The 21,383-nt window shown below is 33.3% G+C and overlaps 1 protein-coding gene across 1 annotated transcript in view; it reads left to right on the top strand.

Moving 5' to 3' along the window:
* Positions 1 to 21,383, top strand: part of LOC134726425 (plexin-B3-like) — a 75,508-nt gene that overhangs the window by 21,422 nt on the left and 32,703 nt on the right. The window contains exons 6-9 of the mRNA XM_063590831.1: positions 1,677 to 1,779; positions 4,059 to 4,257; positions 5,932 to 6,016; positions 12,201 to 12,261. Of these exons, the coding sequence (XP_063446901.1) occupies positions 1,677 to 1,779; positions 4,059 to 4,257; positions 5,932 to 6,016; positions 12,201 to 12,261 (448 nt within the window). The remainder of the gene's footprint in view (positions 1 to 1,676; positions 1,780 to 4,058; positions 4,258 to 5,931; positions 6,017 to 12,200; positions 12,262 to 21,383) is intronic.

Raw genomic sequence — 21,383 nt, forward strand, 5'->3', positions numbered from 1 at the left:
TTAATTTTAGCGTTATGGTCTGATGAAAAAACAAATTATCTATAATTTTCAAATATACACAACCGTTTGAGAAATTAAAACGATTTCTATATTTAAAGTACCGAATTATGTTTCTCTATTGTACAACCCCCCAATGGTGACTGGGGAATAGAAATATGGTCACTTGGTCTTCTCCCGACCGGCAGTTAAACGCTTGCCGAAGTGGGGCGTCCGTTTTGCTGTGCGGGATGTATTAAGTTCGCAGTCACGTCCAGTCAAAATGGGGACGTTAAATCCGATGTCTCGTGTAAAGATAGTACCACACTCTTTGCACGTTAAGAACCATTACAACAACTCATTGAGGGCCCGTAGGTGGCCTGTTGTAAGGCAAAATGTTTGTCCCTATCCGATATTCCCTCATTTTCCAGTGGCAGTCGAAATTTCCCCGACCATCATCCCTTATGGCCTCTATTATGACAAGACCTACCTATTGTATTTATTGTAAAATTGTTCTCGTCCTGAATATGCATGAACTATTTGCCACTGGACGTTAAGCAACCAACAATAAATCAATCTATTGTACAACCACAAAAACATACAAAGAAGAGACGAAACCGTCAATGCCATCTTTGATTCAAGGAGTTAATGACAAAATGATTTATTTTTACGCTAGAACCTACATTGTAATTAGAATTTTAATCATTATTGTGAATATCAGATTGAAAACATGGTATATGGTTTTCAACCGAACAACTGGAATAAACTCAAATGGGTTCGCTAGATTCAGAATTGATAACGGCACTAGATTAATAAATATTAAAAACAAATATACTCATTGTGGTCACGTTAGTCAAATGTAATATCTGTTATAAGCATTTAAGGACCCAGGTCTTAAAATATCTGCAAATACAAAGATTCCATGAACCAATATTGCTACAATTACATTTTGAAGGTCCTCAAAAGCTTTCAAAATACTACAAATACCTATTCTTTCAAGAAGATCTAAATGTGCCCTTTTTTTTTCTTTTTGTAGTGTTGGTGCATGTATTATGTTATGATTTGGAATGAACGGACCGAAAACAAAAATTATTATTCAGCGCCTATTTATTATGATAATTGATTAAGAATGTCTGTTTTCCTACCGAATGTCGGTGGTTCTCTCCAGACATATAAGCTTCTTTGTCAAAAAATGTACCCACACAAAATAACACAGTAGTGCTGTAAGTGGTGTTTAACAAACCAAAAAATCAATCAGTATAACTAATGTGCACTATTTATCCGTTCTTAACTTTAGTTGTATTCGCTACACATTTCTTTTTTGTTTTCCAAGCAATTGTGAATCTATCCATGGGTTGCTCCTTCCGTACAAGTTAGATACAAAAAATAGACCCTTGAAAAACAAGAATTTTAAACTGTTTTCGGGATACAATTTATCAACTTACTTATCCTCTTTATCCCCAGTGGGACATAATGCCGGGATACAGTGTAGTTCCTCTTTACCTTTCAAAATAGTATATGACACTGGGTAGTTGAGAGAAAACAAAAGTAATTTTATATCAAAGTATATTAACGGTATAATAATTTACGCTTAATTGTGATTTTTGAATTATATTTAAATCAATATAGCATTATATTATTATGGATTCATGTATGTATTCTTTTTCACGACACATGATTACGTAAAATTAATAATATAGGTGCAACTTAAATAATACAAATTCATCGATGTGGATTCCATCAAAGGAAGGAAACTGCATACGTTTCAGCGACATACCTCAGCATGTAAAGATCGACACTATGGTATGTAAATAAGATTGATTTTATTAAATCTAAAACATTCATGTGAACTAAGGACATTCATGATTACTTGTATAGATTTGTATGACTAGCTGTGTTCATGTTTACTGCGGTATTTCAGCCAAAAATTTGAATCGTTAGATCTCACTGTGTATCATCACAACCGACTTTATGTCTCCCCAAAGCAAAGAAAAATGCTAGCTAAAGTACCTATTTTAATTAACGTACATTATACAATAATTCGCAGATACTCGCCGTACAGTTTATCCGCTTAAATAACATAAATTTCTCTGTGTAAAAACTAGTTTATTCTTACATCACGATAAACCTTGTAGCTACAATATCAGAAATTACAATATCACAAAACGTTACTTGTCAGCAAAACGTTGACATATGGTAAAATTTAATAAAGCCTTATAATGAAAGTAAGAAGAAATTTACCTTAGATTTTGTTTGTTCCACAGTTTCGGAGGTACCTAGTATATTCGATGGTTATGATTAACATATTTATAAAGATATTTGCAATTTTACAAATGGCAACTGTAAGGCTTTCATTCTCTCGAGACATCCCAAACCGTTCTGTTTTAGTTCAGAATCTATCAATTAATGAAGTCGGGATGAATGTATTATAACGGTTATGTAATATCAATCCAACAAACCCAACAACATTTCGGTAATGATCCCGCATGGTTTTTCTTTTTACACTTTTAAAACTTTAAATTTTCATCTGCGCTAAGAATATATTAGCAATACAAACAAAACTATACTAAATAATAAGAAAATTAAAAAAAAAAAACATACGCATGATTTAAACCACTTCCTCGTTTTGTTCCGATTTTCAAATCGCAAAAATAACAACAAAAACAAATAATGCAAAGAAAAATTAATCCTCGATTTTTAATTTTAATTTTTCAAATCAAATGTATACAAATGGCCAACCTTTTATCAAACCTTAAAGTATTGATGAATTGGGAGATTTTTATGAATTTGTCTATTAATTAATAAGTTTGCATACACAACTGACGTAAGAATAATATATTTACATTTTTTTCCCATTATAACCCCAATCCTGTCATCATTTAATTTAACTGTTCACAAAACTTTTGATTTTTTTAAAAACTGAGTCTTTTCTACCTTAGGGATGGATTACCTTAGCTGTGTTCGGCAAACAATGCTCTTCAACTTCGTACTTCATTTGTTCTTTTTAACTTTTTGGGATTCGATGTGTCTTTTGTGGTCGAAACGGCGTCTGGCGTAAATGCTTAATTTAATCCTGGTATCTATGATGAGTTTATTTCCTAGACTGTGACTTACTTGTACTTGTGTCATCCACTGATACATGTTTCCAAAGTAGTATGACCACGAAGGCTTTATATTGGCCCTTAAAATCAGATTTTGTCAAACTATATGTAAAGACCAATAAATGCGATCTCAAATATGCAAATTTAGATAAACAAGACACATGTGTTGTCTGTTTCCAACTTACAACGTTGACAGCTCAAAATGTGATTTTTTTACAAGTTTTTAGCAAACTTGACGCTTTTTGTGCATTTGAAAATTATATTCCTTTTGCCAAACTTTGGCCACACCCTTCGACCAATATAAAATTGTTATTCAAATGTGTATATAGGTCAGGTAGTCAGGTACATATTGTGGGGTCCTTGTATTAAGCCGATGTCGTGTGAAGCAAAACATTTTCATATTAAGAAAACAAAAATTTCAAAATTTTACTAAATATAGACTCATCATAGATACCTGGATTGAAATTTTATATTTGCGTCTGACGCGCGTTTCGTCTCTAAAAGACTCATCAGTGACGCTCAAATCAAGTAATGTTTAAGGCAAAACAAAGTACTAAGTTGAAGAGCATTGAGGACCATAATTTCTAAAAGTTTTGCAAAATACAGCTCAGTTGAATTTCATTGAGTTCTATGGCCATTATGAACTCTTCCTGAGCATCCTCTTTTGAAATCGCCGTAAGCAACACGACGCGTGCAACATATGAAGCAGGATATTCTCACACTTCCAGGTTATCCGAGATCATCTCGGTTTTTGATAGGGTGTGTGTTGTTTATTTTCCAGTTTTCTATGTACCTTAAGTGTTTTGTAAACTGTTATTTGTCTTTTGTCGTTTTAACATAATGTATGTTTGTCTTCAACATATGAGTTTTATATCTTCTCTTTTTAACTCGTTTTGAAATACGTTTTATTTTTATTTCACTTTAATAATGTCTTGTTTATAAAATCTTGTTTATAAAATTGATATTTTTCCTCTATTCTAGGACATCACAATCATAATGTTTCAAACATTCCCTCGTAAACCAGTGGATGGTAATGAAAACGTCACATGTAGAATAACACGAAGTGAGGGAGGTGGTGATGACAACGTCACAGATAGAAGAGATAGAAAACAGGGGGATGTTAGCATAAGCACTAATGGCAGTTCGTTTTGTCAAATTGACGTACAAAATCTAACTACCGGTAAGACTGATAGATTATTAGATACAAGAAACTTTGTGTTTACAAAAAGACCAAATATTGAAAAATTGTAGAAAACAAGAATTTTGATGTACAAAAAATACGCAGATCGGATGTATTTTGACTTCAACTACTGGCTGCTATTGTTTGGGATAAATTGTAATAAATTGTAATTATGATATTATAATAAAACTGAATTTTAGTTTTGTTAAGATAAACAACATTTATACCTTACGTTGTCGTGTGTACCATAGATTTCGACATTTTCTTCGAAAAATGACCTGTTTAACAGAATAAAACGTCTAATTTTGAAAACTTTCTGTTTTTTGTTAGGAATAAGCTATTAAAAAATAAATTATATTCTCAATATGTGGAAAATGAGTGAAAATATACGAGGTGTCAATTCCTACCTGTCATACCTTTAGTTTCATTGATAAAATATAAAACGAGTTCGTCCAGTGTGAGTGTCAACTTAGTTACTTCACACATTCAAGAGTGTTCTGATTTATAGTGCGTGATAAAATTTTGTGAGGGAATTCGATGTTTGCTTTACTACGGTTCAGTTCAACAATTTATGACAATACCCCTATACCAATCAAATCGATTGTTATGCCCCATTTATAGGCATGATATTTTCTGGTCTGTGCGTCCGTTTGTTCGTTCGTCCGTATGTCCAGCTTCAGGTTTAAGGTTTTGGTCGAGGTAGTTTTTGATGAAGTGGAAGTCCAATCAACTCAACTTGACACTTAGTACACATATTCCCTATGATATGATCTTTCTGATTTTAATGCTAAATTAGAGATTTTCCTCCATTTGTACGGTCCACTGAACATATAAAATGATAGTGCAGATGTGGCATCCGTGTACTAGGGACACATTCTTGTTTGCAGTGTATAGAGAAATGATTTTACTTTGTATCCATGTATTCCTAGTGAAACATTAAATATTTTAAAATGGCGTATCTTCTATCCCAACAAAAACAAACATTTTTTCGATCTGATTATAATGCTATGGCTACAATTTATCCCAAACAAAAGTAGTCAGTAGATAAAGTGAAACTATGTCCGATCTGTCTATTTTGGTACATCAAATTTCAAACCATCGTCTGAAGGTAAATTTCGTCTACCTCAAAAATCCTGTTAATTTATCAATATCCGTATATGAAAAGAATAAACAGTTTTGTAAAATATTCAAAAATACATCGAAGTTGGCATTGAGGGTATCTTCATATCTAATCAGGAATTCTAACATTTTTTTTTAAGTTCATGAATTTAATGTATTTTTTAAATCAAGAACTACGTTGACCCGCAAAAAAGTAAGTTAAGAACGCATTATCATCAATGATATATATCAGACTGGTGTGTCTTTAGTTGTCCATATATGTACATCATAGAAGATATGATAAAAAATTATAATATAATGGGTTTTTTTAAACAATGGTTTGAATGGTTCAGAGTTGAGGTCAATACGTACAGTTTTAGTTCACTCTTTATTTAGAGGCAATCAAACCTAGCACTGATAAAAATGTCACAGGCTATGTCAATTGTACCTATTCTCAATATTTAGGGAAGCTACAAAAAATATTATATTTTCTTACACGTTACAGTTACATTGTTAAAGAAAGACTGATAGAAAGTTGTATTGTTACACACACATTCTGATAGCTTTTTATTTTAGGTCGGTATACATTTGAAATAATGTATAAGCAAGTTATTATGGGAAATGCCACGATTGAATTTTACAAGTGCCAGGATTTAGAAATGTAGGTTCTGTTTTATTTGTAATCTGTTATTTATTAATATGCCTCGTATTGATATTAACGTTATCTGTGTTATCATCCGGGTTATCACTGACAAAATATTAATCCCCCTTTTATAGGCATTATGTTTTCTGGTCTGTGCATCACTTCGTTCGTCCTTTCGTTTGTTTGTCCGTCGGTCCTCTATCTCGCTTCAGGTTAAAGTTTTGGTCAAAGTAATTTTAGTCTCGCTTCAGGTTAAAGTTTTGATCAAAGTTATTTTGGTAAAGTTAATCAATCAACTTGAAACTTAGTACATCTTCAACATGTTGTGATCTTTCTAATTTTAATGTTAAGTTAGAGTTTTACACCTATTTCACGGTCCACTGAACATGATAATGCAAGTGGACCATCCGTCTACTACCGATACATATATAAAATATTGAAATTTATGCAACTCTTGGATAGAAAATTACAAATATATAAGATTCAGACATAACAAAAATAGTATTACTATTAGTGATGCAGGAGTTTGCAAATTAGTTCATGTGTTGGTTAAAGCGCCACATGTAGGCTGGCGATCCCTTACGGTCTACATTATCGAAATAAATCGTTGGCTACATAAAGTTCTGCCTTTTCATCAATGGCCAACATATTTAAAACAAACTTCATGATGAACACTTTTAGGAAATATCATATTAAATAAAGCTATTGTTAATTGACAGTCAATGGCCTAAGTGGGTGCTTGCACTTTGCGCATCTGGTGCAAGAAAATTGGTACCGTTAATTTTATTACTACCACTGGGTCGATGCCTCTGCTGGTGGACTATTAGTCCCCGAGGGTATCACCAGCCCAGTAGCCAGTACTTCGGTACTGGCATGAAAATACGGATTTTTTTGTGTTATTAAAATTTGCTGTTACAAAATATTAGAAATTATTATAAATTAAGGAATGTATCTCCCTCTTGCAAAGCTCTGATTCCTTTCACGGATTTGGCTACACTTTTTGGACCTTTTGGATGATAGCTCTTCATCTTTTATATAAGCTTTGGATTTCAAATATTTTGGCCACGAGCATCACTGAAGAGACATGTATTGTCGAAATGCGCATCTGGTGCAAGAAAATTGGTACCGTTAATTTTATTACTACCACTGGGTCGATGCCTCTGCTGGTGGACTATAAGTCCCCGAGGTTATCACCAGCCCAGTAGCCAGTACTTCGGTACTGGCATGAAAATACGGATTTTTGTGTTATTAAAATTTGCTGTTACAAAATATTAGAAATTATTATAAATTAAGGAATGTATCTCCCTCTTGCAAAGCTTTGATTCCTTTCACGGATTTGGCTACACTTTTTGGACCTTTTGGATTATAGCTCTTCATCTTTTATATAAGCTTTGGATTTCAAATATTTTGGCCACGAGCATCACTGAAGAGACATGTATTGTCGAAATGCGCATCTGGTGCAAGAAAATTGGTACCGTTAATTTTATTACTACCACTGGGTCGATGTCTCTGCTGGTGGACTATTAGTCCCCGAGGGTATCACCAGCCCAGTAGCCAGTACTTAGGTACTGGCATGAAAATACGGATTTTTTGTGTTATTAAAATTTGCTGTTACAAAATATTAGAAATTATTATAAATTAAGGAATGTATCTCCCTCTTGCAAAGCTCTGATTCCTTTCACGGATTTGGCTACACTTTTTGGACCTTTTGGATTATAGCTCTTCATCTTTTATATAAGCTTTGGATTTCAAATATTTTGGCCACGAGCATCACTGAAGAGACATGTATTGTCGAAATGCGCATCTGGTGCAAGAAAATTGGTACCGTTAATTTTATTACTACCACTGGGTCGATGCCTCTGCTGGTGGACTATTAGTCCCCGAGGGTATCACTAGCCCAGTAGCCAGTACTTCGGTACTGGCATGAAAATACGGATTTTTGTGTTATTAAAATTTGCTGTTACAAAATATTAGAAATTATTATAAATTAAGGAATGTATCTCCCTCTTGCAAAGCTTTGATTCCTTTCACGGATTTGGCTACACTTTTTGGACCTTTTGGATTATAGCTCTTCATCTTTTATATAAGCTTTGGATTTCAAATATTTTGGCCACGAGCATCACTGAAGAGACATGTATTGTCGAAATGCGCATCTGGTGCAAGAAAATTGGTACCGTTAATTTTATTACTACCACTGGGTCGATGTCTCTGCTGGTGGACTATTAGTCCCCGAGGGTATCACTAGCCCAGTAGCCAGTACCTAAAGGTACTGGCATGAAAATACGGATTTTTTTGTGTTATTAAAATTTGCTGTTACAAAATATTAGAAATTATTATAAATTAAGGAATGTATCTCCCTCTTGCAAAGCTCTGATTCCTTTCACGGATTTGGCTACACTTTTTGGACCTTTTGGATTATAGCTCTTCATCTTTTATATAAGCTTTGGATTTCAAATATTTTGGCCACGAGCATCACTGAAGAGACATGTATTGTCGAAATGCGCATCTGGTGCAAGAAAATTGGTACCGTTAATTTTATTACTACCACTGGGTCGATGCCTCTGCTGGTGGACTATTAGTCCCCGAGGGTATCACTAGCCCAGTAGCCAGTACTTCGGTACTGGCATGAAAATACGGATTTTTTTGTGTTATTAAAATTTGCTGTCACAAAATATTAGAAATTATTATAAATTAAGGAATGTATCTCCCTCTTGCAAAGCTCTGATTCCTTTCACGGATTTGGCTACACTTTTTGGACCTTTTGGATTATAGCTATTCATCTTTTATATAAGCTTTGGATTTCAAATATTTTGGCCACGAGCATCACTGAAGAGACATGTATTGTCGAAATGCGCATCTGGTGCAAGATAATTGGTACCCTTAATTTTATTACTACCACTGGGTCGATGCCTCTGCTGGTGGACTATTAGTCCCCGAGGGTATCACCAGCCCAGTAGCCAGTACTTCGGTACTGGCATGAAAATACGGATTTTTGTGTTATTAAAATTTGCTGTTACAAAATATTAGAAATTATTATAAATTAAGGAATGTATCTCCCTCTTGCAAAGCTTTGATTCCTTTCACGGATTTGGCTACACTTTTTGGACCTTTTGGATTATAGCTCTTCATCTTTTATATAAGTTTTGGATTTCAAATATTTTGGCCACGAGCATCACTGAAGAGACATGTATTGTCGAAATGCGCATCTGGTGCAAGAAAATTGGTACCGTTAATTTTATTACTACCACTGGGTCGATGCCTCTGCTGGTGGACTATTAGTCCCCGAGGGTATCACTAGCCCAGTAGCCAGTACTTCGGTACTGGCATGAAAATACGGATTTTTTGTGTTATTAAAATTTGCTGTAACAAAATATTAGAAATTATTATAAATTAAGGAATGTATCTCCCTCTTGCAAAGCTCTGATTCCTTTCACGGATTTGGCTACACTTTTTGGACCTTTTGGATTATAGCTCTTCATCTTTTATATAAGCTTTGGATTTCAAATATTTTGGCCACGAGCATCACTGAAGAGACATGTATTGTCGAAATGCGCATCTGGTGCAAGATAATTGGTACCCTTAATTTTATTACTACCACTGGGTCGATGCCTCTGCTGGTGGACTATTAGTCCCCGAGGGTATCACCAGCCCAGTAGCCAGTACTTCGGTACTGGCATGAAAATACGGATTTTTGTGTTATTAAAATTTGCTGTTACAAAATATTAGAAATTATTATAAATTAAGGAATGTATCTCCCTCTTGCAAAGCTTTGATTCCTTTCACGGATTTGGCTACACTTTTTGGACCTTTTGGATTATAGCTCTTCATCTTTTATATAAGCTTTGGATTTCAAATATTTTGGCCACGAGCATCACTGAAGAGACATGTATTGTCGAAATGCGCATCTGGTGCAAGAAAATTGGTACCGTTAATTTTATTACTACCACTGGGTCGATGCCTCTGCTGGTGGACTATTAGTCCCCGAGGGTATCACTAGCCCAGTAGCCAGTACTTCGGTACTGGCATGAAAATACGGATTTTTTGTGTTATTAAAATTTGCTGTTACAAAATATTAGAAATTATTATAAATTAAGGAATGTATCTCCCTCTTGCAAAGCTCTGATTCCTTTCACGGATTTGGCTACACTTTTTGGACCTTTTGGATTATAGCTCTTCATCTTTTATATAAGCTTTGGATTTCAAATATTTTGGCCACGAGCATCTCTGAAGAGACATGTATTGTCGAAATGCGCATCTGGTGCAAGAAAATTGGTACCCTTAATTTTATTACTACCACTGGGTCGATGCCTCTGCTGGTGGACTATTAGTCCCCGAGGGTATCACTAGCCCAGTAGCCAGTACTTCGGTACTAGCATGAAATTACGGATTTTTTGTGTTATTAAAATTTGCTGTAACAAAATATTAGAAATTATTATAAATTAAGGAATGTATCTCCCTCTTGCAAAGCTCTGATTCCTTTCACGGATTTGGCTACACTTTTTGGACCTTTTGGATTATAGCTCTTCATCTTTTATATAAGCTTTGGATTTCAAATATTTTGGCCACGAGCATCACTGAAGAGACATGTATTATCGAAATGCGCATCTGGTGCAAGAAAATTGGTACCGTTAATTTTATTACTACCACTGGGTCGATGCCTCTGCTGGTGGACTATTAGTCCCCGAGGGTATCACCAGCCCAGTAGCCAGTACTTCGGTACTGGCATGAAAATACGGATTTTTGTGTTATTAAAATTTGCTGTTACAAAATATTAGAAATTATTATAAATTAAGGAATGTATCTCCCTCTTGCAAAGCTCTGATTCCTTTCACGGATTTGGCTACACTTTTTGGACCTTTTGGATTATAGCTCTTCATCTTTTATATAAGCTTTGGATTTCAAATATTTTGGCCACGAGCATCACTGAAGAGACATGTATTGTCGAAATGCGCATCTGGTGCAAGAAAATTGGTACCGTTAATTTTATTGCACGGTTCAACCGAGTTCAACATCGTTTCAAAGCTTTTTTTTGTCGAAAAAAAATCACATTTAATTCATTTGTTCCCGCAATTTAAGATTAAAGCACACATAAGCTATGTAGATAATATACTTATGAGATAATAACTAGACTATTAAGCAATTATAACTTACTTTCATAATTCAATGAATAATTGTTTTATCTAAAAATTTAATTTGAAATTATTTTGTGTTTATTCGTACAAGAAAAGTCAGAAAGTATCTATGTTGATTCTCATGCAATTTTTAAATATTTTTGTTTCGTTGGGTTTTTTTTTTACAATCAAATCAACGATTGACGTGTTGTAATTTTTTGAGTGAGCCGCCATATCTCACTATGCTGTGGTCAACGTAAGCGTCGCCAGTAAAACTGCGGTTTCGACCATCAAATCGACAATTCTAAATTGATAATAAATTATATACGTGTGTTCACCATTGTTTACTAGTTGATATTTTGTGAAACATATACCGAGTCTCAACACAAAGAAAAAAAATGAATTACAAAATTGTACGAGATGAAGTGGATAAACTTTAAGAGCGAATACTATTACACAAATATAAGATGTTTTGGGGTAGTTAAGAAATTTTGCTTTGCAACATGTTAGCAACAAACTACATAAGGAAACATTCTTCAAAGAGAAGCGTTCTTAGAACGGAGTGAAGACAATTACTCACAAATTCAATTCTTATTTGAAATTGTCTTAAAAATCGTTTGGTTTGTCATTAAAAACACACACACATTTTTCTTCATTAAATTGAACACATGTACATTTGTTTTTTTTTATTAGCATCGGTTGTCTCGTAATGGCAGGTTTGCCTATCGCCGAAGCTGATGCCTTCAATCCTAATCATGGTCAAATCATAGACTTTAAAATTAATATTTGCTGTGATTCGACTGTGTAGACTGCGTGAAGGGAAAAGAGAAAACTTTAAAAAAAAAAAAATATTTTGTCGAAATAAAAATAATGCGTTTAAAGGGATATGACCACTGAAATGTTACTCTGTGAACTAGAATGTCATCAATTCCGATAGTCCAGTTGGTCTAGTATGTACCAATGTGTATATGATCATACAACATGAACATATTCATATTCTGAAAATTAGTTTAATATTGGCCCTTCGGACGTTCCATCAATCTATCTATTTCGTTGTAAAAAGTCGTAATAATGATTCCTTGTTTTGGCAGACTTGAGACATGTAGAAAATATTATGATTATTGTGAAAGTTTGGATCCACTGAAAATTGAGGTAGGTGTTCTTTTAAGTTTGCTACATACGTATACAAGGGAAAGATCCGCTTTGCCAAAAATGCGTCCTTTTGCGCCACAAATTTTTTCTCCAATGCTACGTTTGCGCCACCTGTTTTAAAATTACTTGATATCATTTCCGCCAAAAATAAAATACGATTGCGCCGATTAGAAGAAAAATGACTTCCCTCCTCCTGTTTGGGACTTGGAACCGGCAGTTTACACGGTAAATGTTTCCTTTTCTGCAACATACTTTCTTCTTACTGCTGCTGCATGAGTGCTTCTCAATTTAACGTATGTAGTAGATTGTAACTTCACTTTATTGTCAAAAATAACAAACATTGAAAGATGAAATGCATAAAAACAGTTCGGAAGAATTTCGTTAGAATTCTATTGCTCCGTTACTGTTACGTCTTGCGGTAGATAGAGGTTCATTCCATACGGAAAGTCGGAATATAGCACTGTGTCATCAACATATCTGTCTAAAACATAATCAGTAAAATCTTCTATTTTCTTCTCTTTTGGCATATCTTGTATTAAATATTCAGCAAAGCAGTAAGTTTTCTTCTCTCTGTGTACATAGACCGTCTAATGCATTTGAAGTAATTTCTCACCAGATGGTTAAATATCTTTGAACATATGATTCTTTTAAAGCAAACGATAAGAATTAATATTAATCATTAATATTTATGATAGATATGTGAACAGGCAAATTGGCGCAAATGAGTTCCGAATATTGGCGCAATTGATACATTTGGAAAACAAAATTTGGCGCAAATGATACCCCGAAAAACAGTTATTGGCGCAAAAAGACTGCTGCCGTATACATATAGTCTAATATTTTATTATTTTATATTGCAAATCATTATATTGCAAACAAATAGTGGAAAAGGTAAAGCTTTTAGTGTATGTGACAGTTGCACTATCCTTGTCAAAATATATAGATGAATAAAGAAACGAAAAACATCTACTAACGTTATTGTCTATTAGAAATTAAACTTATTAAAACATTTGGATTTGATATCTGAAAAACAAAATTCTGTAAATTTGGGTTATTTCTAAAATTGATTATTTTTCTTCTAAAAAAATCTTTTTTTTTTCATACTGAAGGTAGAAGGTTTCTTTTTTTAATTTCGAGTAAAACTTAAGCCATCGAGGAGTACTGTAATCGATTTAATGATTATTTTCAGTTTTCTACCCGTACACTACCAAGAATTTACTCACGTTTTTATTATACATTTCTACCCTCGTATATATCAGTACTGTTCGGCAAGACAGAAAACTTATAATGTTATACTTTTTGATAATTCAGTACTGTATATTATTATACAAAAACGGTACATTTACTAATTATATAAATTCAGTACTGATTTTGTCAGTACTGTTTCAGTACTGATTTTGACAGTACTGTTTCAGTACTGATTTTGACAGTACTGTTTCAGTACTGGTTTCGTCAGTACTGTTGCAGTGCTGATTTTGACAGTACTGTTCTAGTACTGGTTTCGTCAGTACTGTTTCAGTACTGAGTTTGACAGTACTGTTTCAGTACTGATTTTGACTGTACTGTTTCAGTACTGATTTCGTCAGTAATCATGATTCAATACTGATTTCTTTAGTACTGTTTCATTATAACACTAATTTAATCAGTACTGTATCTGTTGGGAATTTTTTATTACTGTTTTAAGTATATACATGTACTAGCTCTTTTCAGTGCATGGATCAATAGATTACTGGGTTTATAAAAAAAAATGTCCTCTCTTTAAGTACGTAAATGTGCATCTTGTTTAAGGATTTTATTTGTTTCTTTATCAGGTAAAAATTAGTTTATTTAACTTAAAATTAGTTACAATGTTTACATTGGAATGCGTACAATGATGCCTATTTAAAAGGTCTAAGGTTGTTTTGTATATTTGGGGTGAGTTAATTGTTCTCTTTGGACACTTACCCCATTTCCATTCATTTTCTATATCGTGACATGTTGATGTTTTCGTTTTTTTTTTTTTATTTCTCTGATTTTATTTTGTCCTGATTTGGTTTTGCTTTAGTTCCAGCTCTTCGACAGTTACTTAGCTTTTTTTTAATATTCTGGCTTTATGTCATATTTATTGTCAAAATTGCATCTTGTGTGGTCATTTTATAAGGTTTATGTTTTCAGTAAGATCTTATTAATATTTCTATTTGACAATACCATATTACATGTATTTGTATCTTGCTTGAGTCAAATCAGAACTTATTGAACAAGAATTGAACATTGGAACTCGGTATATTACTTTTGAAAAGATGCGTGGATGGATGGATGTTATGTGATCCAGTGGCAAGTTAAGTGGAGGAAGAGGACAAGATACTATACAATATAATTAACCTGTGTTGTACATTTTTTTAACATGCTATAAAAAAGAAGATGTGGTATGATTGCCAATGAGACAACTATCCACAAGAGACCAAAATGACACATAAATTAACAACTAGCTCACCACAAGGAGAGAATCTGCTAGAATACATGTCCCCCTACATGAACAGGTACCTTCAGACTGAACAGTCTACGTTTTTTCTCCTTTATTCTGTGTGCTGAGGGAACAATCAGAATACGACCACTTTTCCAGTCTTATTTCTCATAAATAAATTTCCAATCATATGCCCATTGTAAGATTTTTAATGGTTAAATAAATTTATTGACAGATTTCGTTTTTTTGTATACATTAATCATGCTGCAATTTCATTCACTTGCAATGTGTGTATTGTGAATAATAACTTAGGTATGCATAACTCTTGTACTCTTTCCTATAAACCTTAACTGCAGAGCGTATTTTACTAAAAGAATATATGAAATTTGGTTTTACAATATTTAGGTATCCTGTTAACGGTGAGTTGAAAGGGTGAAATTTAAACTACATTACTCAGTAAAGCATGTTCACATGAGGACTGATGACTTTCAGGAAACTCTTGATTTGTAGTTCCTCAGAAAACTGTGATGAATTTGAATCTTACAGACATACATACAGAGGTACATTTTGTAAAAAAGTATAAAAAATCTAAAGACTGATTTCCAACAGACTGAAAATATCTGACGGAGGTCATTTGGTACATATATTAACTTTTTTTATTTTTGAACATACATGGTTTTCTTATCAAAATTGATTTTTTTTGACTGAATAAAACAGGATTAAGAACTCAAATTTTTAATTTTATCTTCTCATCAACTGCAATAACCTCCATTGCAAATACAACAAACAGTAATCTTAAGAATGAACAGCATGAAAGAGTAAAAAATGTGTTTTTCTCTCTCTCAATTTGATGTTTTAATCACTGAATCATAATTCTGCTTCAATGTTATTTTCAACTGCTCTTCCAATGCAACCTTGTTTCTGGAATGGAAAAAGTGGATTATAACACTATCAGATTTCAATGTTATCATTTTTGTTAAAGTTCAATAATAAGATTAAACATAGGTCAGCCATGACATAATGTGTATAGTGTACATGCATTGCTTAAGGTGGTATAACGTTAATTATACAAGGTTCATATTATACATGGAGAAAAATAAAAAAATAAAAGAATGGAATAATGTTTGATTTACCTACTTGAAAACTGGCCTTGAAGTCATAAAACTTTCGAGTCAGTTTTTTGTACTAAAAAAAAAACTGACAAAAAAATATATATATATAATTGTATGTGTTCGCAGCAGATAAAATCGGAGATCTCCGAATGTAACAAGGGTGAGGATATGAGGATAACGCCCAATCATTTCCGAAGCCTTCGCAACTGAACTTAGTAGTTGTGATGAAAACATCAAGAAGCCATGAAAAAAGGTCCAAGTAAACAACGTTATGCGAAACTAGATGGTCAGCTCGGGCAGATTCTTTGTTCACATTTAAGTCGGCCTTCCCCGTAGTTGTTCATGCCTAAGAATATCTCCGTGATAATTAACATCAGATCACATTGAAAAGATACAAAATGCTAACAGCGACGATATTGGCACTCCTGAACAACTTAAAGAAGAAATATCTCGTTGGAAAACCAGATGGAACATGACCATGTTAGAAGCGAAACCAAAGGCAATCCATGAAACACTTTTCAACAAAAACAAAAATCTCTATCTGTTATTATATAAAGGCAACAGTAGTATACCGCTGTTCAAAGTCATTAATCGATTGAGAGTAAACAAATCCCGGTTACAAACTTAAACCGAGGGAAACACATCAACTATAAGAGGAAAACATTGGAACAACAGAAACACTGAAGTGCAATAAAAACAAACGCCAACATACATAGAAACGGACTATTTGATAACAACTGCCATATTCCTGACTTGGCACAGTTCTTGGTATTATATATGTCCTTCTTGCAATACCAGCTTCAACAGTCACAGCCGAGAGATCTTTTAACGCCATGAACATAATTCAGAACCTCGATGAGAACAGACCGTCTCTCGGCGTTTGCTATGCTACACATCTATAGAGATGTGGAGATCGATAGACAAAACGTGATTACAAAATTTGCGTCTGTTATTAAGAGAAGAAAGCTGAACGTTTTGTTGTAAATAATCTGAATTGTTAATTTTGTAAATAGATTATGAAGTCATTGGAACCCTAATCAATATAATTATAAAGCTATAAAGGGCCCCAAAAAGGACTAGTGTAAAACCATTCAAACGGGAACACTAATGGTATATAGATTTAGGAAAATGTGGTATGAGTGCCAATGAGACAACTCTCCATCCAAGTAACAATTTATAAAAGTAAACGATTATGGTCAAGATACGGCTTTCAACACGGAGCCTTGGCTCACACCGAACAGCAAGCTATAAAGGGCTCCAAAAATTACTAGTGTAAACTATTCAAACGGGAAAACCAACGGTCTAATCTATACAAAAACGAGAAACGAGAAACATTAATAAACCACATAAACAGACGACAACCACTGAAGGCCTCCAAAAAAAATAATATGTAAAACCAGTCAAACGGGAAAACCAAGGGTCTAATCTTATAAAAACGAGAAACGAGAAACACGTATGAATCACATCAATAACGACAACTACTGAATACCAATTTACGTTAGCAACGTCATTACCTCCCCTGTAACTGTATGCCCTTAATGGTGTGGGATACGATAGAACCCGTATTGTTCGGTTGGATTATAAAAAAAAGAAAGTTGAAGCAGCTTCCAAAACAAATCTGGAGTAATCCGTACAGATAAATGTCCAAGATATGTTACACTGTGCACACTTTCTTCTGCTTGCAGACACAGACACCTGGTTAAAAAAAAATGATTGCACAATAAAAATTTGTTTTTATTTGAAGCGATTTTATGATTCTTTTTATCAATATGATTATTATTATAATAAAGTTCAGACAGAGGTACTTCACAATTAAGAAAACTAATCAGAGTAATACATTTTATATTATATTTTTCCCGGTGCTTCACTGTATGTCATTAATAAGCATAAGTTTGTTCAACATCGGTTATTCAGAACAAACATAACTACAGGCTAAGTTGACAACACATAATTAACTATTGATTGCTTAATGTCCAGTGGTAAATATGTCATGCGTATTTAGAACAAAAAAACACATAAACATTGCATTTAATAAGTTTTGTAAAGTTAAAATCATCCTTTAAAACATTGTAGAAAGTAAATTCTATTGTGATGCCTAAATGTCTTTTTACAAAATATATGTCTATGAGGGTATTGCACGACCGGCTTCGCGCAGAAGTGGTTTCTGTGCCTTAAGAAGACACAATTAAACGTTGATTAACAGAACATATTTTGGCGCCTGTGCAATTTGACATGTTTATACGATCATTGACGTTACATGGACACGTTTTGGGGGAATCGGACACGTTTCTGAGTGCTACATATGTACGTTAAATTATCAATTACATTGAATTTCCACTTTGATCTATTAAACATTAATATACTTTTGTATAAAGTAATGAGTATATATTTAAATATCTTTCTGTCGTTGTTTCAAGAATCTTATTATAAAGAGCACATAAATAGACCGATGGTTAAAGCTAAACGTGCATGAAATACTTGCCACTGGCAAACACCAATACTTTGATGATGATGAATTAAATTCTCATATTTTCCTTCTTTTTTTTTAGCAACACATTTCAACTTTGATTGATTATATATATACATGTATTATCAGAAGTCCAGTCCATTACTGGACTTCTGGTAGTATATAAAGTAATAAGTACATTTTGATTACCATTCCCTTCCATAATTGTGCATTCTTTTTATTTTTACATCACACAGAAATGAGGAAACAAAAGAAAGTTTATAATAGCCTTTATAAATTCATTTCATTTTCTTTCCTCATAATGATTAACAGCAATGGAGACAGGAGCTGACATGGGAATGGTCGATGTGAAAATTGAAGACCTATATACAGACGGGTGTATCAATATGGCACCCATCAGAAGAAAAAAACCATTTAATCATGAACCATTTAATCCTAAGTTTCGTACAAGTACCAAAACATTAAAGATGGATGCTTATAATGAGCTCATATTAGAACTAAAGTGTCTTCTTGAATTACCACTGTACATGTAGCAAGACACATCATATGCGGGACTGAATTGAGGAAAAGTGCCAGGAAACTGACATTCTACGAAGCATTCCAAAGAAAAGATGGCAAAGGGGGAGAGCAATAAAACATGATACATGCAAAATTAATTGTTTCTTTGATTGTTTTATTTATGAACTTGAAAGGGTCATAAAATAATCAAGGGGCATGAAAATGATAGAGTTTTTTGTCACAAACTTCACATGTTTATATGACATTGAATGTTTTATTATATATTAAAAAAAAAATGGATACGATTTTCAGAAACATACATATTATGTTAGATATACTGTTCCCAGGTTAATTATAATGCATTGCCTAACATAGTAACATATGACTGCATTAATTACAATAAAATTGAGAATGAAATGGGGAATGTGTCAAAGCGACAACAACCCGACCATAGAGCAGACAACAGCAGAAGGCCACCAATGAGTCTTTAGTTAATGTAGCGAGAAACTCCCGCACCCGGAGGCGTCCTTCAGTTGGCCCCTAAATCATGTTTTAAGCAATAGCAAAATACCAAAAATTAACAGTATTAAAGATTCTAATCTTGTTTGATATATGTATAAATTGTGCGCTATTATACACATTGATATTGTAAAATATCAGCCTCGAACCACAATGTGAATCTCTGATGTCGAGTGCGTATTCTTTTTTTAAACACAGTCACAATCAAAATCAAGAAGTAAACAAAGAATCACAAAACTAAAGGTTGCAGTCTTGTAATTAACTGCTCCATAGGCTTACATGGTAAACAGCTGATCTTTTAAAATAAAAAAATAAAAAATGCTACATAGAAAAAAAATTTCATGTTCATATCATGCATGTACTAATGTGAAATTGTGATTTAATCGAAAAAAAAGAGGGTGTTGCCACGAAGAATAAAAAGTTACGCAATCCTGAAGTCAAAACATTTTTTTTCTACTTTCTGTTTGCTATTTTTACTAGGCCGCACCACTTCCAGTAAACATGATATCCTTCCACTTTCCTGGATTGATATCCCCAAAAGATGCAAGATTTTTTTAAAGTCTATATATATATGTTTCAATTCAGCATAAACCTATAATCAAACAGAAAAAATTGAGTTAAGAAAAAAAAAGTAGAAAAAAATGCACTATTTTGTTTCCCTCCATGTTTTGACATGCACCGGAAATTGGAGTTGTAATACAAGACTGCACCGGAAATTGGAGTTGTAATACAAGACTGGTACCTAAAGGGCATTTACAACAACACTTTGAAAAATACATAAAAAAACAACACGAACTCCATTAAAAACCGGGAGTAAATTCAGGTGCTCCTAAAGGGTAAAATCCGATAAACTGCTTATCTTGCTTCATTTCTGTTGTTTTTCCCTTCACTTCAATAGTTTTTCGATAGACGAAAGTAAGCTAAAAATTTTCCTTGGTCATTTTGACGTCGCTCAAAAAAATCTGCTCAGCGGGTGATATAGTCGAAGAGAAAAACGTAACCAGCTAAAAAAGGATAATAGTAATATTGTCACAGAATTATCAAACCTATATTTGGATACCAATTGTACTGAGATGCACATTGTAAAGATTTCCCTAATGATAGACCAACACTGAATCAGAGATGTCTTCACAAGATACAAAATATCTCACAATTATTATGTACCATACTATACTTACCTTGTTTATAAGTTTTCAGTTCCAAGTTTTTTTGAAACAATACACATTCAAATTAAAAAGGTTAACCACACCAAATCGACTGCTACAACTATACCTAAAGAAACAACTATTTTTCATATGGATAAGGTGCGCACTAAAAAGTAAGTTCATTACTAAAACAGTGAATGAAAATATCAACTCAATAATAGTACTGTATTAATAAAATCGGTATACTTACAGTACAAAATCAGTATTGAAACACTACTGACAAAATCAGTACTAAAACATTACTGACGAAATCAGTACTGCAACTACTGACGAAATCAGTACTGCATGCGCAACTACTGACGAAATCAGTACTGAAACAGTACTGACGAAATCAGAACTGAAACAGTACTGACGAAATTAGAACTGAAACAGTACTTTCAAAATCAGTACTGAAACAGTACTGACAAAATCAGTACTGAATTTATAGAATTAGTAAATGTACCGTTTTTGTATAATAATAAACAGTATTGAATAAACAGAAAGTATAACATTACAAGTTTTCTGTCTTGCCGAACAGTAATGATATATACGAGGGTAGAAATGTACCAAAAAAACGTGAGTAAATTCTTGGTAGTGAAGTTCTACTGCGCAGGGAGCGTTAGAGTTATTAGTACGATGGGATTTTCGTTGCTATTCTAGTACATATCTGGCAAATAGCTATAATATATTTTATAAACACTAGTCAGTTTCATTTTGTAGACCATTGTTTTTTAACAAATTCATTTGACATCAAATTTTTTTCAATTAATAATGGAACTATTCGCTCATGCGCATGAAATAACGTGGGAAAATGTCATATTCCTTAAAATTTTGAGACTTTATAGGAAAAAAATACCTTGTGACAATAGTCGCTATACTGTACTCTTCTTTCACTATAA

Source organism: Mytilus trossulus, chromosome 1 (genome assembly GCF_036588685.1).
Source record: "Mytilus trossulus isolate FHL-02 chromosome 1, PNRI_Mtr1.1.1.hap1, whole genome shotgun sequence".
Classification (NCBI taxonomy): domain Eukaryota; kingdom Metazoa; phylum Mollusca; class Bivalvia; order Mytilida; family Mytilidae; genus Mytilus; species Mytilus trossulus.